This window comes from Sinohyriopsis cumingii, chromosome 3, assembly GCF_028554795.1.
Source record: "Sinohyriopsis cumingii isolate HCF-2022 chromosome 3, ASM2855479v2, whole genome shotgun sequence".
NCBI classification, from domain to species: Eukaryota; Metazoa; Mollusca; class Bivalvia; order Unionida; family Unionidae; genus Sinohyriopsis; species Sinohyriopsis cumingii.
The window spans coordinates 55,769,465-55,794,152 of NC_142963.1; the positions used below are offsets into that span (position 1 = coordinate 55,769,465).

General features: G+C 35.5%; 1 protein-coding gene across 7 annotated transcripts in view; it reads left to right on the forward strand.

Moving 5' to 3' along the window:
• Window positions 1–24,688, forward strand: part of LOC149802889 (calcium/calmodulin-dependent protein kinase type II subunit delta-like) — a 298,291-nt gene that overhangs the window by 8,430 nt on the left and 265,173 nt on the right. For all 7 annotated transcript variants that reach the window (XM_089952362.1, XM_089952367.1, XM_089952361.1 and 4 more), the window contains exon 2: window positions 8,961–9,055. In XM_089952362.1, the coding sequence (XP_089808488.1) occupies window positions 8,961–9,055 (95 nt within the window). The remainder of the gene's footprint in view (window positions 1–8,960; window positions 9,056–24,688) is intronic.

Consider the following 24,688-nt stretch of genomic DNA (forward strand, 5'->3'; position numbering starts at 1 on the left):
CAAAAATGGTACTAACAGCTGACTCGCTAGGTGCTCAGCATTAAGAGGTTAGTGTTAGGACTGGTCGGCCTGGTGTCAGGATAATGTGACTGGGTGGGATATCATGCTACATGTCTGTGGCATGATGCCCCAGTGCTAGACATCACTATAAACTGCCACACTGCAGATATCGTAGCGATATGACTGAAAAATTGTTAAAGCTTTGTTAAAAATTCTAAACACACACACACACTTTAAGGATGTTTAATTATAAAGTGTATTCAAAAAGAGAACCATTGTAAAAATGAATTTTTCCAGCTCGTTGAGGGATCAGGCAGTCCAAAGTAATTTTATCAGGTTATGTACATTTTCTTGATCAGCTCATAAAGTAAAATCAACCGTTTTGGCAGTGTGGGTAGTAGTTTGTGTTTGATCTGTTCATCTTAGAATCTATAAAATATGTTTGTTTACATGTCTTTTAGCATCACACACGTACCAAAAAGGTCAACAACATCGAATTTGAAGTTTTACTGTTGGTACTTGCTTATAAGATGAGCCCAACTGTAAACTGCACATAGATCTGCTGTTACATAATATGCATGCAGATCTGGGACTATGTACTTTATTAGGAGTAATCAGTAGGACAAACAACAGAGACCCTGGTCTGCTGGCACATTATGCTATGGCAGATCATGATTTTTGTTGTTTGCATTTTGTCGCAAATCAAGTATATATGATACTGGCATATGGTAGATTGAGTTTTTTGTTTGGTCTCATGCCCATATGTTCTTTTGCATGCTATTTACATATTGCAGAGATGCCAACCACTCCAGATTTTGTGGAATTTGGATGAATTTTCAGTGAAAAATGCAGAATTTATAATGAAGGAAATTGACTAAGGCATGAAGAATACATTTAAATGGTTTGAATGTTATATAGAATTGAAGATGGGTGTTAAGACATGTGTTAAAGCAATTTGTGTAGAAAGCAAATAAATTATAGCAGTCATTAGTTGCTCATGAAGATCAACGAAACGTGTGTCACTTTTATAACAGAAATTCTCACACTACAGTAGTGAGTTTTTTTTTAAACAGTTAGTGATGAACATCTGAATTATTTAGAGAAGTTACTAGTACCAGTATTTCTGACTGCAGCAGCATCACATTCCTATATATTGTTCCAGTGTGTGAGAGGATAGCAAATGCTGAGGTACTTAATTATGTGTCAGTTTTATGGCAAGTAAATCAGTAAATTACAGGAACTTACTGGGTCTGGTCCCCCTACCAGGGTGTTGCCTTGGATTTAACAATGGGGCCTATGTGGTCCCCTTTAGCCTCTGACATAAATTTTTTCTATTTTTTCATCAATGCTGTTCACAGCTCTAAATATGGCTGCCACAGTTATTGCTGAAGAATATAGATAGTTTCAACACTGCCTAGTAGTTAGAGCATCTGCCTTGAATGTGGAAGGTCATAGGTTCAAACCCTGGCCATGTCATACCAAAGACTGTTAAAATTGGTACAAGCAATTGCCTCACTTGGCACTCAGCATTAAGATGTTAGTGTTAGGATTGGTTGGCCTGGTGTCACGATAATGTGACTGGGTTTGACATGGTGCTGAATATCTGCGGCATTATGCCCCAGCACTAGACCTCAATATAAACTTGTACTGCAGACATTGTAGCAATATGGCTGAAAATGTGTTCAAGCTATGTTGAAAAGAATCCCCCAAAAATCTACATTATTCAATAAAGATTTATCCAATTCATGCATATTTTGAATCAGTCTTTATTTAATCATGCCTGTTTGGATTCATCAGGTGGCTTGGTGACTTAGAATAATTTGGTGTGTTAGACCACATGGATCTACTTGTTTGAATGAGTGTTTAACAGTGATCAAGTGCTGTTTTTTAAAACATGCAGAGAACATATAAATAGCACAACATGAGCCCCCCCCCCCATATAAAATATAACAAATAATTACATAGACAAATTGAAATTGAACATGACATTTGAATGATACACTTTTTCTTAGACATGGAACTACAAAATTTATAAAAAATTACAATTATCTGTTCTGTTGAACTGATAAAACAAATTTCATCATAAAATGAAGCGAACACTTGAACCTATTGCTCATCATACCAGCATAACCTGGTTGCTTCCAGTTCTCTAAAGGTCAGTGTTTGTGACAGGTCAGAGTTGCAGTATTCCTTTCCTGATCAATCTATCTCTCCATTGTCTTCTGGTCATGAACTGTACCTTGGTGGTCTGTTTTATTCTACTGCAAGGTACACACAAAGCTAGTTTTAAAAAAAAAAATTCTGGCGTTGAATAATATTCCCACTCTTGATATGGTCAGTTTGCATCCTGATGCTGATACACAATCCTATTAACATCAAGTTAATGTCTTTTTCTAGCAGCTAGGCACATCCAACTAGAACCATGACATAAGTAGATTCTTGCTAAATAGTACTGTGGGCTATAAATCATTAACTGGTCTGTCTCAGTTGTTATGAGCTGAGTTCTTGCTTGAAAGCAATTTACAGCTTAATTACATGAATGATCAAATGGACTTCGCTGCTTATCCTAACTACCTTAATTGCTAACTAGCAATCCTTTGACATAACATTTCCAGCTATAGTCAAATCAATTCATAGCGTACATGATACATATTATTTAAAACAGATAAAGTCACATATTTACATGATTCGTGTCAAGTAATGCATGAAATTCTTAGGATGTATGACTTCTATGATGAAGTAATTCATATCAGTTCGAACCAATTCATATAATACATGAGACTTATCATTCAAGACAAATGCATGCAAACCATTAACCTCTGAAATCAAGGAAAATTGATGTATGAATTTGAAACAAATAAATTCAAGAAATAATTAAACTTAAATCAGTGAACATAATATAGCAAATTGAGACCATACCTTGTGCTTTCCCAAGATTTGCTACCTTTCCTGTGAAGCTGAATAACTCTTTTTCATCTTTGACGTTCCAGGCATTTGTCCATGGATAGCTTAACCCATACAATACTTTTTACTGATATTGGAGTCATCTTCCCCTTCCACAGAAACATTTGGGTTGACTAATTTCACATGGGAGATCACTTACCACCATGAATTTCATCTGGGAAGCACATCCTCTTATTTAGATTAGCCAATCAGGATTAACTTTCACTAATTGCTGAAAAAACATTTTATGACATTATGGTAATTTCCAAATGGTACAATTAGTCTCTGCCTTGACTGTCTCCTCGAGTTAATTTTACGTTAACATTTCTTCTCTGTTTCTTACTGTTATCATAGTGGGTTCTAAAAAATTTATATCAGGTACCCAAACCAGAGCGTATCCCATCCTTTGCAGGCAGCAGTCTATTGCCCATATGTCCAGATTAATTATTACATGTCACACTGACCAAATGTGCTGTGAGGGCAGCTACAATATTTTTTACCCGTACAGTTCAATTGATGGAATGTGTCATCGTGCAGCATTAAGTTTCCTGCAGGAACAATGCTTTGATTAAATGCTTGAAATTGTTTTGTGTAATTTGAATGCATTAAAGACTTATTTATTTTTAAGTCTATTTGCCTTTGTAAATACACAAATATTTTGCCATTTGATGGTTATCTAGAGTTCTGTATTGTTTTCTCCAACATGAAATTTGGAAGGAAAGGTATGTTGTTGTTGTTGTGGGATCTAATGCCAATATAGGCTATACATGGCAGGCAGCCAGTACAACTGGCAGAGGAGGAACCCAGGAAGAAACACAAGAAACTACAGGAAAGTTTTCTCACATACCCACATTAGTGTAGCTCAAGACTTGAATCCAGAGGTATTTTTAAACAATGTTTTTAGGATTCTGTGTAGTTTTGTTTTTTTACCTAGCTACACGTTGTGCCATAAAATTAATCTTTCTGACATAGTGGTCACCTCCAGTTAACTTGTAAATTATTAAGAGAGCCTTTCTTTTTGTCTGTATATCACTTGAAATGTAGATTTGTGTAGGATGTTTTCATGTCATTTTCACATCCTGTCTCTGCAGTGTTGCCTGAAGTACATTTCCTCTCATCAGCTTGTTTGAATATAAATGTACACACTGTATATTCCCAAGTGCAAGGTCAGAGATTTTTTTAAAAACACTAACCCAAGGATAACTGTTAAGAGATTTTTCACTGACCCTGCTAAAATCAAATAGAAGTCAGTTGCTGATTCAACATTTATTATTTATCATCATCAAGTCAAAATAAAAACATCTCTATTTCACCAATATGACTCACAGAAAGATTGACATTTATGATCAGGCTTCCTCAAGATGCTGTTGTTCACAATTCACTCTGCTTCTAAGGAACAAACTTTGTTTCGATTTCATGTCTCCCTTTGCCATAATGGATTGTGTATCCTGCGTGCATTGTGTGATTACAAGGGCACAGTTTTTATACCATAAATGAATGAAGCACCTCTTGCACTTTTGTATTTTAATAACAGCAATAACTTACCTGTCAATATTGTATAGATCTTACTTTTTCATACTGCTAAATCATGTGAATACAAGAAGTGACAGAGTGGAGAATTGTCGATAGGACATGGCCGATTATTGCACATGTGCAGAACAGTCATTCTTTTTGATTGATGCCATAGATTCATGTTCAGTCTGTATAATGTTGATAGTGCTTTACTCCATTGTGGTCTTCAGTAAATGTTATCTTGGTTTTACATGTTGATTTTATGGCACACCAGCACTGTGACGTTGTATTGTGCCACAAAAAAAAGTCATTTAATAAAAAAAAAACATAATAAAAAAAATTATGACAGAGCAATAGAAGTAAAAAAAATATTGATGATATGGTGAAAATATGGGGGATCCTGATTAATGGGGAATGTAAATGTTCTAATACAGTAGTGAGATTTTTTGTACCCAGGGTTTACTGTATCATTGTTTTTTTGGTCATTGTACATTGCAGTATTTAGTATCAGTGCGTATGAAAATCGTGGATAAAGGAATCTTACAGAAAATGTTCAAATCTGATAATATTTTACTGGACTTAACAGTGTATAACCAGGAAATAAACTGTCCAGAGTACATGTAGTGTTAATCAGACAAAAAATTTCTTATTCAAAGCTATCAAAGGAAAAATGCTGAACATTATGAAAGAGCCAGCATATCCAGTATCTTTCATGAGTATTTTAGCTTGTGTGTTTGTTTTTAGCTCTGCTGGTCAGAGACTGAAAGTACATAAGAAATGATCTTTTGTCCTCCTGGACTACTTGATTTATTGCTGTGAAACTTGACACTCATATTCATCCCATGGTCTGGTCAGTCATAAATGAAATGATGCTAATTACACATCTATTTTGGCAGCTACTGTGGCCATCAATGAAAAGGGTGCCAATCTGGCATTCTATATGGCTGCTGTCTTGAAAACTGTGATGTTGCTACTCTTCTTGAATCGAAAGTTATATTAACATGGGGTTTTCACCAGAAGACTTCATATGATGCCTATTTTGTTATAAATATGGTTCTTATCTAACATCAGATGTAGCCAACAAAGCAGCCATCATGAAAATCTTGTTGTTGCTACTCATTCTAAATGAAAAGTTAAGTCACCATGGTGTTTTTACAGGATTACTTAAGATGTGTCACATTGAAAATGGTACTGACCCATTTTTACTAGCCAAGATTCTGATAACCCTATCTGTACCTTGGTATATTTCTTTGCTTTGGGTCTGTGAGTTTCATTGTATGCGATGGCAAGCCACCGCATCCAGTAAATATTAAGTTCAAATTTTTTATTGAGACAAGGGGAGCTCACATCTTGAATAGGTTGATAAATAAGCAATTTTCCAATGCGGTCCGTGTTTGCACAAATACCTTTCACTCAATTACACCTGTAATGGCTTCCCTCTGGTACATATACTTTTGATGTTAAACATACAAAGTAACCTTTTTAGGTCACCACTGTTTGGGTTAGCTGGTATTACATACTAAGGGAGGCATTCCAGAAATCCAATAGATGTCGTTATTACAACAAAGCACCAATAATGCTGTTTGATCCGCCAAGGTGTAGATAGGATGGATACTGACCTGGTTTTCAGTATTACCAGTGCATCTTGAAAAATTTGTTTGATTAATGATTAGATCAACATGGGGTTTTCAATAAATGACTTCTTGTGATGTGAACCTCAATGAAAATGTTGCTGTTGATATCCAGTATGGCTACCACATTTGCTATCTTGTTATTAATACTGCCCCTCAGTGGAAAGTCATTAACAAAAGGGTGCTGATTGACCTTCAATATGGCTGTCATAGTGACAATTTTGATAATCTGAAAATCTGTTTATCACAACTTCTCTTAACACATTAACCCTTGGAGCTTTTTGTCATTTTTGCCTGAAAATCGAGTAGGAAACACATTTTGAAAGCTATTTCTGAATAGACTCGAAAACACCAAATCCCCGGTCATTTTTGAATGGCATAATGCCTAGTGGTGTTAGAAATGTCGATTTTCATTGGCTATTTGACTCGCGCTTGAGCACAAGGGTAAAAGTTGGACTTCTTTTTTCTATTTTTTGGTGCTAAACAGAGCCATTATTTTTGTATGGAGACCACTCTTTATTCCAAATGCTCATATTATCCTACTTTTTGCAATGGCTCATCTGTCTGTTTGCATTTCATACCGGTTTGCCTTAGATCTGAGACCAAAAAGTATAAAATCCAGACACAAAATGGGATTCTGGCCATGGGCAAATTTTGGGGTTAAAAAAAGTCGGGTCCAAAAAATGGGGTTTTTCTATCTGTATTTTGTAGTGCAGTTAGATATTCCAGATTATTTGGTATCATTGTAGAGCTACATCTGTCTACCTTTCTATAATACCACCCACGTTAGTGTATCATGCATGACCATGACGCTAGAAAGCTTGGCAGTAGGCTACTACCTCCTGCCCCGTAAAGTTGTCGCTAGGGGTTAATGTGTTAAATGGATGGTCATATTGACAGAGATTTTCAGCACAAGATTTTCAGTGATGTCCAGTTTGTCCTAAAGTGAAAATTATGCTGATTGTACATCCAGTATGGCTGCCACGGTGTTTAATTGGAGTATTTTATTATTGCCATAAATAAAGATGGTTTCAACATTTTGGGAGCTAGGAAGAAAAACTATGGTCTTACTTTTAATTGACAGAAATTCTTTATGGCAAGTATCGCATAAGTCACTTAGAAGGACTTTTGTTGTTCGTTTTAACTGGGGCAGGAGATTGGGGAGATGAGTGCCTTTCTCAAGGACATATTTAGGCCACCAACCCAGGCTAGCTTGGTCTGGTATTGATGCCAGGACCAGTGGAATAAGAGCACTCTACAAATGGAGCCCCCTGCTGTGTTTACCTGCTTCATAATTTACTGATGAATGTTGATAGCAAGGTTTCTAAAGACAGGCATTTATATACAGTATTTGGCCATTCTCAGAAATGTATTCATTATAGTGTATTGTGTTCACTGTACGTGGCTTCCAAATTTTTATAGAAGAGAAAAAGGAGCTATAATTTTTAAGTAAACGGTAAGTTTCTCCTTTGTTTTCACAATGATTCTCCATTCCTAGGTATTGTCTTAGGCCAGAAGGATTGGCAATTTAAAAACGTTATTGGTTCTCGAGAGCATTTACTGTTCTTCCAGTACATGCTGCTTCGGTTTTTGTTGCTGACCCATTTAGAAAATTATATGCATTGGACCAGGAGGCAGATGGTATTTGCGACTGCTACGTGTTCCATTAACTTATTACCCATGGGAGGATTTTGTCATTTTTGCCTGATATGCAAGTAGGAAACATCTTTTGGAGGCTATTTCTGAATACATTCTAAGACATCAACCTCAAGAGATTTCGCATTAACCTAATGCCTAGTTGTGTTAGAAACAGCATTTTTCATTGGTTATTTCGCTTGCGCATGAGCAGAAGGGTAAAAGTTGGAGTTCGTTTTTGGGCGGGGCTTAATGGACCCATCAGTTTTGTATCGAGACAACTCATAATTCCAAATTTCCATCTTATCCTACTTTTTGCAAAGGTTCACCTGTCTGTGCAGTTGAGACCAGTCTGCCTTAGATCTGAGGTCAAAAAGTCTAAAATCCGGTCACAAATTGGATTCCAGCCGCAGGCAAATTTTGGATGGGTAAAAGTGGGGTAAAAAAAATGAGGTTTTCCCTCTGTATTTTGTAGTGCAACTAGAACGTCCAGATTATTTGGTATCATTGTAGAGTTACATCTGTCTACCTTTCTATAACACCACCCACTTTAGTGTATCTTACATGACCTTGATACTACAGAGCTCAGCAGTAGGCTACTACCTTCTGCGTAAACGGGCTACCAGGGGTTAATGAGTTAAGCAAGTTGATGTTTCTTGACTTCATAACATTTGAGCATATGCTCTACATGTATCTATTCAGGTCGTTCATTTGATTGGTTCATGCAAGTAGTTACATATGGCATAGTTGACATTACTTGTTTTTATTGTCAAGTTATATATTTAAATATTTGTGAAGTTTAATTACCCTGGTTACCGAAAAACACAAAATAGAATCAATGGTAAAAAACTGACCATGAAGTAATCAGAATTATGACTGTTCATATGGAGGCACAATTTGTATGGCTTCCAAAACCACAAAGTATCATTTTTAATTTTGTTTTCTGTAATGTGTGATAACTTTATGTCAAGAAATGGATTAAATTCATTTAATATATATTCACAATACTAGTGCATCATTATAATCAATTATTATTTATTGTATTTTATGATTATTGATCAGGTGTACCCATTTCCAGGTAAATGTGAGGACAAATACATCAGCAGATATGGGTTTTACAGCTTGTATTATTAAATACTGCACTTTCAGTCTCAGATAACTTCTGGGTTGGCTTCCTGTCTTGTTTCATGTTTTCTTGTAGAAATTTGCATTGAGATTTCTATTTCTTTTTCACTTCAGAGGAGCATTCTCAATTGTTAGAAGATGTGTGCAGAAGTCAACAGGTTTAGAATTTGCAGCCAAGATTATCAACACAAAGAAATTATCAGCTAGAGGTAAGAAGTTTCCTATGCTGTAATGTACACAGCAGCATACAGAAGGTGATGAGGTACCATATTTTGTAGGACACAACATTGTAATAAACAAGGAGAATTTTCATCCTCACATCGGCCCTTGTATATATCCTATGCCCAGCTGTAAATATGGAAGGTGTAGTTAATAATACCTTTGATCATTCTCTTTGTCTTTCCATCATCTGTTACAGACTCGTACAATTTTATATTTGGGTCAGTTTTTCATGCATATTTTGGCAGCAGGGTCTTGCAACTTTTTTGTGTATGTATTGTAATGGGTGCACTGCCCTTCCAATAAAATTAGGTCATTGTGACCACCATTCAGATTTCAGGGATTTTGGTCCAGTTTAAGTCATTTTTCTGTATACTGTTGTTTTGCGGGTTTATGTATCGTTATGTGTGGATTTTTCTTTGACAGTTAGATTCTGTTAAAAGGTAGTCATTGTAATTTATATATGCTTCCTTAACCTTTGGTGATGTTTCATTGCTGCCACAATAACAAACGAGCATTTGAATTTCATCATTAAACAATATTGTATACAAAATGTCAGTGAAAATAGGTACAGTAATACCACTAACATTCGTGAGGTTAGGTTCCAGAACCAGTCGCGGATCAGGAGGAATAGCTGATGTTTGGTACGAGTCACTAAAAATGCTAATAAATGCTTATTTCTAGGGTTTAAACCCTAAATATGACCCAAATCATGCTCCCAAAGCACTTTAATTTCATTTAAAAGTTAGCTTAATACATTACCCTTAAAAAGAGAAATAAATGGTTGACGTAAAAATAGAGTACAGTATCGCCTAATGGGTATTTGCCACACTAGCGCATTTACAGTACGGTACATGTATACTAATATTACCCCTACACTAATTCATTGGCTGCCGTTTTCTTTTGCACTCACAGTAAGGTAAAACCAAGTAACGAATGGGACTGTAAACTTAATGACTGACGTTTTCTTTGTCATTGTCAGGAAGGTAAACTAGGTAAACTTCATATGTCACAGAAGTCATATAACGAAGGTATAATTCAATAAAATAAAGAAAACATGTACGTAGAGGGTACCAATAAAAATTTCGCGAATCCAGAAACGCGAATGCACGAGGTACTACTGTATTGGAACTCAAATTTCATTAGAATTTTTTATTATTAGGACTTATAATTTAATAATTCTTGGATTATTTTTGGATTTGATTCTTAAAACCTAAGTTCTTTTTTTCTTTCATTTTTACATGTTTTTCCAGATAAATACATTATTTGTTAAATTTTACAAAGCTTGTTTTAACTTTTTCTTTGTTACTGTTTATTAGAACCTAAACATGTAACAGTAGAGCATGAATTCCATTTCTTGTAATTCAGGCCCAAAACAGGCTTGAGTTTGCTTAACATTCACAAAAAATAATAACCACTCTGGTGGCCTCGGATGCAGGAGGTTGTGGGTTCGATCCCCGGCCGAGTCATACCAGAGACTTACAAAAATGGTACTGACAGCTGCCTCGCTTGGCACTCAGCATTAAGAGGTTAGTGTTAGGACTGGTTGGCCTGGTGTCAGGATAATGTGACTGGGTGGGACATCATGCTACATGTCTGCAGCATGATGCCCCAGTGCAAGACATCACTATAAACTGCCACACTGCAGACATCATACTGAAAAATTGTTAAAGCTAAGTTAAAAATCCAAGTCACACACACACACAAAATAATTATTGGTCATTGAAAGCTTATTATATTGCTTGTTTATCATAGCATATGGCAGTCTTTGGAAATCATGAAATTCACAAATTTGAATGAAAATTATTTTTAAAGGATTTTCCTGAACAAAATTACTTTCTCAATAAATAACTATTTACTGTGAAATATCACTCAATGAAACTGTTGTTAAATAAATATCTAATGTTGGCAACATTGTACATAGTGAATGCTGTTCTTAAAAAAATCTTGTTATGTGAAATTCATGCTTTAATTTTATCATTAAATTTGGTTTTAATGTAATCGTCGTAAATGTGGCATGTCCTGATCAATTCACATATGAAGAGAGTCAGTTTTAATAAGTAATGATAATATTAAAATAAGAAAAAAGTAGTAGAAGAAGAAAGACATATTTATATTCTATATTGGTGACAAGATTTAGAAAAAATTACTGTAAATTTCTCTTGTGGCAGTCTGTATTTTTTTACATCTGTAAAGGCAGATAATTATTCTTATATCAGTTCATAAATGTAGAGAAGATTTCCAATGGTCAGAACATAACTGTTTAATCAGACCCAGTTGCATTTATTTTTGTATAAACTGTATGGAGAACTACTTTATAGTAACTTCTATAAATAGAGTCACTTGCAAAGAAACTAATATAAGCACTGAATTGGAAGGCATACACACCGCATGTCTTTAAAACAAAATAAAAATGGTGGGTTTATATTTTATTTAGAAAATTGAAAAAATTGACTTGACAGAATCAAGTAACACATCTTTGCTATTTTTCTGGATATACATGTAATTTTTTCTTTGACTAGAGGTGAAATAGAAAAGCAGGGAAACTCAAAATCTACCAAGAACATTGGGGCTGCAGCACTTTTGCTGTGGATCATTACAAATTAATTTGAAACTATAGAGATTGGGAAGAGGAGGGTTCAAAGACTAACATTATAACATTATAACAATTGGATTCACAGTTCTACAGTGTAAGACGCTGACCCTGATAATTATGATGTGGGGTGGGTGGGAGATCTGCTACACCCCGTTATTGTAACTGTCGGTGTTGATGTCTTGCACTGCTTGACTATTGGACCCCCATCACTGACTGTTTATACCATGAAAAAAAACAAAAACATTAAGCACTTAAATATATGAATTGCAGCTGGGAGTCAAGTATCATACAAAAAAGTTACGGATTAGTGTATACAAAAGCAACGTACATTTTTTTATCGAATATGCTTATACAGATATACAACAAAGTCTGTCGACCACTCCGGTGGCCTAGTGTTTATAGTGTCCGCCTCAGATTCATGAGGTCGTGGGTTCGATTCCCGGCTGAGTCATACCAAAGATTTACAGAAATGGTACTGACAGCTGCCTCACTTGGTGCACAGCATTAAGAGGTTAGTGTTAGGACTGGTTGGCCTGGTGTCAGGATAATGTGTCTGGGTGGGACATCATGCTACATGTCTGTGGCATGATGCCCCAGTGCTAGACATCACAAACTGCCACACTGCAGGCATTGTAGCGATATGACAGCTACATTAAAAATCCTAATCACACACACAAAGTCTGTCATAATCTGTTTTAGATATTATCTGAATTCCATCCATTGCAAACATCAGTGATAAAGGGAAGGTACTAATTAAGCTTTTCTAACATCCTTGGATGGACAGTTGCAGATGGTTTGACCAGAAAAAGACAAACTGTTTTTGTACAGTTCACTTTAATACTTTAACACTAACTAAGTAAATGTAATAGGTGACATCAAGTGTAGATTTGAATTTGTATTGTAAGGTGCAGGATCTTTGTTGTTTGCGGTTTGCTTTGATTTATAAATGAGTATATGATAACTGATTTAGAAGCATTACCCCATATGTAGTAGTCCAGATGAGGTTAAATATAACTTCTGCTGAATAATATAATTCCAGTCAAAAATTAGGAATTCATTTTTTTGTTGATAGTAACCAGATATTCTTAATCATATTTATGGCTACATTGTTCATGTACATTGTCTAGTATTTATATTATTATCAACTTAGCTAGAAAAGTTTATCTTGTAACAGTTTTTGGTATAACATCATTAAAATCTATGTGGAGAATAAGGGTGGTATGATACGCCTCAGCGATGTATCGAAAGGATTCACAATACACAGCTAAGATGCAATACATTATTGATACAAATATTAACTTGATGGTCTTTTCATCTTTGGAAGGTCTGTCAGGGGTATGTGGTGCTTTTTAATGTGATTTACTGTTTGCATTTCCAGTGTGCAGATCACAGACAGACATATAGTTAGCACCTATTTATATAACATTCCAATCCATGACAAGACAGCAAAAATACTTTCAAACAGACTTAATTGTCAGTGATTTGTATTCAGCACGTTTGGCCATATAAGACTACATCATCTGATCAGGTGCAGGTCTCACATTAGCCATCAGACAGAGGCATTTTCAGTGTTTCCCTTTACCCTCATTTGCGTTTCAGAGACCCCCCAAATTTTTAATTTGAAAGCCAGTATAGATACCAAAGTTTGTTTTTAACTCAGTCTCACCCCCAGTTTTGACACCAAGGTGATTTTTGACTCTCAGTCTTGCACCCCTAGTGGATACACTGCATTTTGATCAAAATATTTTAATTTTTTTATTCTTATTTATTCAGTCTATCTTAACCTTGACAGTGAAATATAGTTTCATAGTACATGACCCATTAGGGCTAAATTGTTTGAGAAAATAAATGAAAATTGCATTCTCCATTCTGCTGTTAAATTGTATTTATTTTAAATTGGCTTAGTTTTCTACATTTGCTGTGAGGCTGAATGAATGCTATCTAGTTTTGTCCATCCAACATGTACATTGGAAACATATTTAATACCATTTCCAGGCTCAAAATCACACTTTTGTCAACTCAATTAATCTGATATATCTCATAGCTTCATTGCCAGCATAACTATATTCATTGCCAGCATAACTATATTCATTGCCGGCATAACTATATTCAGCCAGTATTGACCAAATGAAATCCTCATCTGAGGATGAACCACACTAGGAATCAGCCTTTTTGCGTTTTCTATGTAGCTCATATTTTCAACATGCATTTGTATAATTTCTTTGATGTAAATTCAAATTATGACATAAAACTTGTTACAGGGCACAATGTGCCAATCATATTTAGTTTAACAACCATTTATGTCATGTGACTAGCAATGCAGATGGTGAGTTTCAGGTCAGATTTTATCAGTGCTGTAGTTTCCTCTTGTCTGTCAACAGGTTAACACCATAAAGATTGTTATACCTGCAATGTCTGAGAAAATCATCTTCCTATTGATTTATTGTAGGTAGAGACCAATGTAAGGGCTTACAAGTCTGGCTAGTTAGATAGCAGCTACCCTATGCCCCACTGCATAGTGTCAGTGCATTCCAATTTTTTGATAGGCAATTGACTCAGACCCTACACCCCAACATAAATGTCCAAATATCAAAAATGGGATGGTAAGGGTCAGAGGAAACTCAGACTACATTATACCAAACAAGCTGTGGTAATTAAATAATTATCATGGTCATTGGGATGTTGGTGGCAATATTACAAACCATGTCACTTTGTGTTACTTTTTAGTGGGTGAGTGAGTGTTGTCAAATTCTTTTCATTTTAACTAACAAAAATTGTACATGTGCCTGCAACAGCTGTCTCAGATGACTTCTCAGTTTAAAGAATAACAAAGCAATCAACTAAGGCAATTTTTGTCGACTGTTGAAGATTAAAATAACTTGATGTATTTTGTTTTGTATTGATTTTCCACTTCTTGAATATATATATATATATATATATATATATATATATATATATATATATATATATATATATATATATATATATATATATATCATTAAAGTCAAAGTATCAATGCATCTACTGTCTTTAATTCTCTTAGTCTTGAATATGCAGTTATCAGCATCACTTTGCTTTTGTTCAAATTAACTACCAGCCATTCCATTATGTATACATCATTTAGAGACTTCAATAAAAGCATTGTTTAAGTTTCTTTTAGCAGTTAAAATCAAATTGTGGTGTCCTCAGCATAGGTACTGTATCAGTTTCACTATACATATGCATATCACTGATAAACATAGGAATGTAATGTTAGGGAGTTTTTCTTTACAATGGTGTGAAAGTTCAACATGATTACAAGTAGTAGTTGGTTCTGTAAATATCAGGAACAATGACAGTTACAAAAAAGATGTTGAACTTCATTGTTATTGATGCATGCACCATCCTTTCTTAAGTTTAACAGTTTTTAAAATATCATTTAGAAGAACAACCTTTACCAGCTCCTAGTTCTTTCAAAAAAATTCCAGATGTTTCCTGGTTTATGTTTAGATTTGTCATTCAATTGTTTGTAATGAGATTTTTTTTATAGCTCTGCTGGTCATAGACCAGACAAGCTTATGGAATGGTTTGTCTACAATCATCCATTTGTCTGTTAGCACAAGTATGTTATTGCCGTTCCTCCAAAACTTCTTAGAGAATGGTGATTAAACTTTACATGCACATTCATCCCATGGTCTAGTTGGTCCTAAATGAAAATGGTGCAACTTAGATGTCCAATATGGCCACCAGAGCAGCCATCGTGAAAATTTGGTTATTGCCTCAACTGAAAATTGTATTGACATAGGGGTTTCACCAGAAAACTTCTTGTGTTGGCTAGTTTGCCCTACATATAAAGGGTGCTGATCTGATGTCAAATATGGCTGCAATAGAAGCCATCTAGAAAATCTTGTTATTACTTGTCCAGAATGAATGGTCATATTAACACTGGAGGTTTAGCTGAATTTTTTCTTCTTCACATCTAGTATGGCTGACAATTGCTTTCAGCATGAAAATCTTATTACCATTACTTCTCATGAATGAATGATCATATCAGAATGGAGTTTTCACTGAAAGACTTACCATTATGTTTAGTTCGTCACAAATGAAAATGGTGCTTATCTGACCACCACAATATCTGACCTTTATTTAATCCCTGTAACAATGGGCACTTTTATTGTTCTTAAAAAAAAAAAAGAGGCTGGCTACCAATACTTGAAATTTTGTAGGTATGCAAATATTATTTAATATTTTGTATTGTACAAAACTAATGTACATGTAGATTATTTCAACACTTAGCCTGCTTCCAGGTCGTACTATAGTTATTGCCTATATGTACAAGTAGGACCCAGTATCTAGCTCTATGAATGACTGTATCACCAGAAGAAAGACAGACACTACTGACCTTTGTGTAATCATTTGTAACAACGATTACCTGAGTAGTAAAGATTTTTCTGGTAAAAAAACAAACAAAATAATAACAAAACAAACAAAACAGAGGATTCTGGCTACTCGTTTGTATATAGTGACAGATGGTACAGTCTGTAAACCAGGCTAACGTACACATCATGACTTGCCATTGTAGTGCTGAAATTAAGGTAGTGGTCAAGTATGTTTTTTGGCTTTGGAGTTAATCTGTATTGCCTGTGGGTGAATAAGGCCTTTGTCTATTACACCAGCAAGTGAGAATTGTTTGCAGGATTCCATTGATATTGTTAAAGGCTTTTGATGTTTGTTGGTCCTCCTACTCCAATCCCCCCCCCCTCCATTGTATATGTGACTGGGCTACACACTTCGTTGATAGAGTTAATCCATGTATGTTTTCTTCAAATTAAGCTGTTGACTTTTGTCTCTGAGGAAATGATTCTGTTTCTGGATGAGATAACTGTTTTTATTTCATTAATTGTGATTCTTCATATTTTTACCAGAGCCATGTCAAAACAGTCTTTGCCATCGATATTACAGCTGAGCACAAATAATGTTAACACCTGGTACCTTAATAATAATGGCAGAACCCACTAAAAAGAGACAAATTTTAATGTTGGAGAAAATAATTATTCAAATAAAAGAAGTGCAAAATGAGCAGACCTCACAAAATAGCAGTTTAAACATTGGTAAAACAAATTTAGAGTGTTATAAAGGAAAATGAGTAAATCAGAAACGATTTCATACGTTAATACTTGTACATATGATCTTCAGATGTAAATGTGATTTCATGTTGAATGATAGAAGTATATCTTTATTGCTATATAATTTGGTTTTCAGATGAATGCATACAATATTTTAGCAAGAACCATTAACAAAGATCAGAATATATGTACAGTGGTTATCTTTCTTTAAATTTGTCTGAAAGTGGACCATGGAAACGGGTCTTTTGTAAAAACCTGTTATGAGAGACCTCATGTCTTGAGAGACCTTTTTTTTGTTACCAGAAAGGGGGGGGGGGTGTCTCTCATAACAGGTTGTACTATATCAGCATTGTGTTTTCACCAGAAGACTTCATTTGTCTAGTTGGTCACAAATGGAAATGGTATATACATGTATCTGATAAGAAGATCTTGTTATTTTTACTATTCTAGAATGAAAAGTCATTTCAGCAGAAGACTTCATATAATGTTTAGTTTGTCCTTAAAATGGAGCTGATCAGAATCATTGCCATTGGTGGCCATTTTTAAATTCATTGCATTTCTATTCTTCTTAAATGGAAAGTTTAACTGTCGATCAAAAGGAAAGAGAATATATGTCCCTCAGTGTGACTTTCACCCCACTGGTTGAAACAATATCCAGGAATTCAAGATAAGATCATTTCTTCCTTTTAAATGCCCATTGTTGAAACCCTCTCTGATATTCTTCATGTTTCAAATTTTTCAAATTAACTGTGGTGGTGGGAATATTGAATGTCTGAATGGCACCATTTACATTTAGATCCAAGTAGACATTGTTAGAAGTCTTTTTGTTGTCATTACTTTATTACCATCTGTTTAGGGGAGTAGCAACAAAAACATTTGCATGGCAGCCATATTAGATGAATCATTGGCACCATTTTCATTTGGGACCTACTAGTTATCATAATGAGTCTTTTGGTGATAACCCCATAAAAGAATCATCCATATGGGAGGGGTAGAGACAATATTTTGAAATTATGTACATTTTCCATCAGTATTGTCACCATGGTGGCCATCTTGAAAATTTTGTCATCCGGACTTCTCACAGTGGATACAGTCATTTGAATTAGAATTGGTTTAAATTTTTTCTAGAGTTCACTGACATAATTTAAACATTGATTAGCAAGGTGATTTATATATTATATGGTGCTGTGCATCCTAACAATATTTTACAACATGTTAAAGACCATGTTAAATTTTTATTCTGATGATTTTGTTCAGAGATGAAATAGGCAACAGGAAACAGTTATGATGGTGACGTTGATATGGATAAAATTGAAAGAGGTACTTGCGGATTCTGAATAGATAGCATAATAGGTATTGTACATTGTATAGAGTTTGTCTGTTCAAGGTAATTTCTTTTATAACTTGAAACTGGATATGGTAGAACCCACTAAAAAGAGACAATTTTTAATGCTGGAGAAAATAATTATTCTAACTGAAAGAAGTGAAAAAGAGCAGACCTCACATGTATGCGAATCCCTTGACTTATTTTATAGTAATTGTGCAGCACACCCACTGTAGAACAATTTCTACAGTAACTTGATATGACTTTTAAAAAGAAATATGGCAGTCCCTCAGATATGATTGAATAAATGTGACAAATGAAATACGAGATGTACTTCAATAGAGGTAGCTTTCAAAGCTCAAGGTGTGTCAACATTTAAAGGTGCATTTTCTTATTATGATAAAAAATATTTAGATGGAGTTTAGGAGGATGATACCTGACAAATTAGTATTGCCCAGTTATCAGAGATTCTATAAACTGTATATTCCATCCCACACCTCCTATAAAGGATGTAGGATATTTTTGGGAACAAGGTAGCTCTATATACTGTAATGTGCTTGACTTTAAGAGGATTCATTTCCATTTTGAGGACAAAAACTGATATTTGTCTTCATCCTACCCACCCTTGTCCTGTTTGAGCTCAAAGTATTGGTCTTTGGTCAGCGACAGTTTGCTCTGTACCATTCATTTTGTATGTGTTGAGTAGTTCTTAATACATGTACACAGCAAGATTAAACTTGTAAGAACCAGTTGATGTTGACATTGCCAGCTGAAGGTATTCATGGTTGAATCTTGCATGATGTATGTTGGACACAGATGTTACAAGTGGGCCTGAAGGCAATCCATAAATGCAGCCATATTCTGTCATTCTTCAGTTCGTGTCTTTCTACATTTGATGCTAGAATAATATATAGTGATACATATGTATATTGATTGTAGAAAATTGAACCACCTGTGAATAAAATAAATCAGGTGCATCGACATGTGCTCATATCCAGCATTCATCTTGGGCATGGTAGCTGACTATATAGTATTTGCCAGCCCAATCAGTTCGTTTGTATTCCACCTCCAATTTTAAAACATAAAGCATGAAGGATATTGAAAAATGTACTTAAGCCATTATTTTATACCTTTTAACCTGATTGTTGCCAGTTGGGCCCTAACACTATCAGCTTCTTTGATTTTCAAAACAAAAAAGTTTTCATTGTAAATGATGATCCTGTGTAGTCATTTTTTGGTTTCTGGAAAATTCCATTTTAAGTGAAGGGGATGGATGTTTTGGACTTAACATGCATTGAAGGCAAACACTGCATCAGATATTTTTAATTTCAACTTCTAATGATTCTCAAAAATTTGATGAAAAAAAATCTAACCTTAAATTTGAAAACATATGCAGTAGGTGGTTTAAAGAACTGTAATGCTTTTGTACAAATTCTTTATAACAAAATGGACTTGCCCGTTCAAATATGGATGTGTTGTTGTTATACAAACTCCATTTAGTTTGAAATTTAAAGATGAAATTGTTAAGAACCACCTAATGTAAATTGGTTTAGAAATGATAAATTTAATGAAACCACAAAGTTTTGTGCATTTCTGATATCCTTCAGGCCTTACAGTTTGACTAGAGGACAGACTGCAAGGGGAGCTGGTTGAATACTATAGTAATGTGATCAATTGTGAATAATTCACATATACAAGACATTAATAACCTACAAGTTATGGTACATGTACTCAGCTGATATGATATGATATTTTAGCTCTACTGGTAACTGACCGGAAGACTCTATGGGATGGATTGTTGTCCATATTGCTGCTCCTTCTAAAGTACCTGGAGATTGCTATGACACTTTCTTCCCCATGGTCTACTTGGTCCGAAAGAAAATGATGCCTCTTGGATATCTAATTGAGTCACCACAGTGGACATGCTGAAAATCTTGTTATTGCTACTCTTTCAGAATGGTTAGTGGTCGTATCAACATTGGGTTTACACTAAAGACTGTTTTGTTGGTCCTTAAGGTCCCCCAAAATATGTGGAGGTATTGAAATTAAGGTAGCTAAGTTTTTCTTGTATTATTAATTTTTAATATTATGATATTCTGATGAGTGGTATAATTATAATGTACTAAGCACTTGAAGTATTGGCAAAATTGGCTCAAATAGTGCTATGGTTGGATGGTTGGCTGACCAGAAACACATAGTGGGTGGGGGTGGGGCCTAATGAAAATTATGCTGATCTGACCTACTGAATGGCCACCATTTTGAAGATCTTATTTTTGCTACTCTTAAACAATTTTGAGGATTGCCTTAAAACTTTACATACACTTTTATCTGAAGGTGTAGTTGGTCATAAATGAAAATGGTGACACTGAGACATGTTAAAGATTTTGCTATCACATACTTTTGTTGCATGAATGATTTCATTGACATGAGGTTTTCACTAAAACATTTCTTGTAATATTTAATTTGGTCCTAAATGAAAATGGAGCATCTGACCACCACCATGTGTACTTATTTGTGACAGTTTTGAAAATCAGAACATAATTGATCTTGGAATCATGTCAACTGTCCTTGGTTTTATTTTTGTACTTAATTATCTTAGGACCGCTAGCTTGTACATATACAAGTGAATCTAGATCTGACTTTGTGTATTTAGCTGCATTTTAATGGTCAAGATGTTAGTCATATTACTCACTTTTAAGGTCAAAGATCTTGTCCCAAGAAGTACCAGTATAAATGGATTTTTATTAAACCTAGTTTGTGGATATATCTGATGTCTAACTTGACTATTTCTATTTAAATAAGCTTTTTTTTCAGAAAAGATTATTACAGATTTAACTAAACTTTTCATATTGGTATATCCAGACATTGTCAGAGATAAGTTGAATGACTTTTTTTATTTTATCATATCAGGTTCAAGGTCATCAATAACAATTTGAAAGAATTTTATCATCCATTTTGGGTATTTTATAATCATGTTAACTGACATGCATGAAAATATTTTTGCTGCCACATTTGGTGTGCTTCCCTTTCTCAGGAATATCAGAAATTGTTTCATTACACAGAAGGTAAAATAAAGAATTGGTCTTTTCTTAGATTCAAGGAATTTCTTTTTGGCCCTTTGAGGGACTTTTTGTTACAAAATGTAGGCACATTTTCAATTATTGTCAGTGTTTTCAAAGAACAGGCTTGGATTATGTAATATTGGCTATGCACATGCATGTATATTTGCATGATGTCAGGCAACATGTTCTACACAAAATAGAGAATGACTTGAAACCATGGGATATAATTGGCTGTGGCATGTAGATGTATAGACTTTGTGATGTAACTCCTTGGCAGTAAAGCAAGGGGTTGGGGACACTTTGGCATGTATGTTATTGATCTATTGCCAGCTCCATGTACCTACCACCAGCTGTCAATCAGTCAGTCATTGTTTGCTCAGTATTCCAATGGGCATCTGCCCATATTTAGGCTTGGCTCTGATTTATTATGTAAGAACTCTGGGTTGCCAGGTGATGGACTAGAAAACTACTTGATTAAGTGATGGTCTGTCACATTGGTCAGTTCTGCTCTTGTATATAACACATATGGATTCACAGTTATAACATTCAGTTCTTCTGAAATTTTTACTACAAAACAGAAATCATAATAAAGTTGGTTAATTTGGCTGTCATTAACTGCAGGAACTAGCCATTCAAATTAAATGATACATTTCCACCTCTCTGCTTTTAATTCATTAACCTCTGGAGGTTTTTGTCATTTTTGCCTGAAATGCGAGTAGGAAACACGTGTGGGCTATTTCTGAATACATCCTAATGCATCATCTTTCAGGTGATTTTCCAAAAACCTAATGCCTAGTTGTGTTAGAAACATCATTTTTCATTGACTATTTTGCTTGTGCATGAGCAGAAGGGTAAAAGTTGGAGTTCTTTATTTTTATTTTTTTTTGCTTAACGAACCCATCATTTTCATATCGAGACCACTCTTTATTCCAAATGCCCATCTTATCCTACTTTTTGCAAAGGTTCATCTGTCTGTTTGCAGTTTATACCAGTCTGCCTTAGATCTGGGACCAAAAAGTCTAATATCCTGACACAAAATTGGATTCTGACCACGGGTGACTTTGGGATGTAAAAAAAAGGGGTCCAAAAAATGAGGTTTTTCCATCTGTATTTTGTAGTGCCACTAAAATGTCCAGTTTATTTGGTATCATTGTAGAGCTACTTCTGTCTACCTTTCTATAATACCACCCACTTTTGTGTATCTTACATGCCCTTGACGCTACAGAGCCCGGCAGTAGGCTATTACCTCCTGCCACGTAAATTCGTTGACAGGCCTTAATGAGTTAAAGAAACTAATCATGTACATAAATGTGTTTGAATTATTTAAAGGGAACACCTTCACTCTACAGACTCATTTTATTGTTCTTTACAAATCATTTAATTCAAATTACTTATATTGTGAATTGTGCTTTTTTTTTAACACGATAAGCAGGTCGCATACCTTTTTTCATTATTAATTTTGGATGACCCTCCCTGTTTTTTTCCCCATTAGTATTAGCAGTTGTATTCTGCTGGTTTTTCACTAATTTAGTAGTCCCTAGCTTTTGTAAGGCCTGGTTGACTTAATATCTTCCTGTTTATTATTGCTTTGTGCTGTTTCCTCTTTATCATTTCATCTTGTAAAAACATTTAAATAAGGCGTCTTCTTGCTTAGATTGTTATACTAGTGTATATTTATTCCACGCATTACCTTGTGTATAATTTGTGATGCATAGATGTTTTTAAAAATTTAAACTCTATGCAGGATATAGATAGGTGTGGTCACAGGAAATCCCAATGGGACATTTACCCCACTAACTTATCTTGCAACTGTTCTGAGAGGACAGTTGATTTTTCCTTATGCAGCTATCAGGTCTCACTGAGCATAGATAAAGCAAGGAAGAAGGTTACTTTGTGGACTTGTAAAAGAGTTTTTTGGGGTCTCAGAGAATGATTACCCAAGTATCTCTGGAGTCTCTTAATTATGAACTAGTGTAAAGGCAGTCATGCCGTCTTGTTTGGGAGGAGTAGCACCGTCCCCATTCCATAAGGGCAGAGAGGAAATTGTGCCCTCCAGAGAGGAAGGAACTGCACCATCTCTTTTCCATTAGAACAGACTGTGAGTTGTTACCTCCCCTCAGGGAGGAGCAGCACTCTTTCTCATCCATCAGGGTGGGAAAAGAGTTGTGGCCCCACCCCCTTTTGGGAGGGAAAAGCACACTTTACATGCCCACAGCTCTGTATTGGCAGAAACATTTTTGCTGCCTCCATCACATAAAGTGGCAGGAACTTATTTCAGTACTCAGGATCCATTGTTGATGATTTAACAGAGCTTCTCCCCCCAATCAGTAAGGTGAGAGTTCTGATCAGGGAAGGGTCTTCTTACAGGGTCTGACACCACTACAGTGCCCTAAGTGGTTAGAGCTACCTCTTTGGATATGGGGGGTCACAGGTTTGAACCCTGTCCAAGTCATACCAAAGACTTCTGAAAAATTGTACTTGCAGCTGCCTCACTTAGCACTCAGCATTAAGAGTTTAGTGTTTGTACTGGTTGGCCTGGTGTCAGGATAATATTACTGGGTGGGATATGATGTTACATCTGCAGAATGATAACTCGGTGCAGACACTGATATGACTCAAATTGTTAAAGCTACGTTCAAAATCCAAATCACACTCTACAGGTTTGAGTTGCCAGGCAAGGTATTTGTCTGGGCAGAGGGAAAAATCTTTGCATCCTCAGCAGTACAGGGATACAGATCTGGCCAAGTCCCCAATCTCCAGTCTGCCATTTCATCCTGTGGGTTCTGGGAATTGGTTTACAAACTCCAGATTACAGAGGCGGAATGGATAGGCATCCCCTCTTCCCTATCATCCTGATGGGATATGGGGCTTTCCTGTGCAGGGAAGTGATTTTTTCTTTCCCTACATGCAGTCATGGTCTTCTGGTCCTTGCCTGCATGGTACTGAGGTTGTTGCTGTAGGCTGTGGACCTACTTCCTTTTAAAAGGTTGGGTGAAAATAAGAGGGAGGGTGATGGACCTTTTTCCCTGAGACGCTTTAGGTAGGTATAGGTTTCACCTTGTCCACCTGCTGATTTCACTGCTAAGGACAGTCTATTAACTTCATGTGAATAGCTACTAATTAAAATCTCTCCACCCCCAAGTCTCCACCAAAACAGACATTGAATCAGTCCTGCCTCCCAGGAGAGAGAGTGGGATGAAGACATTATTTTTGTCAGTGTTGATGCACTCAAATTTGTTGCATAACAGGGATATAGGATAATTTCTCCTTTTGGATTCCCAGGCGCCTCTTGCCGGTCTCTTTAGGTGGCAGAAGAGGAAGAATGCTGGTATTTTGATTAAGCGGCAAACAAGGTTAACCATCTATGGACCAGTGACCAGTGTTCCCATCCTTCAGGTTCTGGTGACTCAGATTCTTTTCAGTCTAGAAAAACTTTTTGGGGCAAACTCTCAACCAGATCTCTTGTTGCAACCTCACTAGGTTTTAGTTAAAGAATTCTCTCAAATATTTAAAAAGGTCCATACCATTACTTGGCA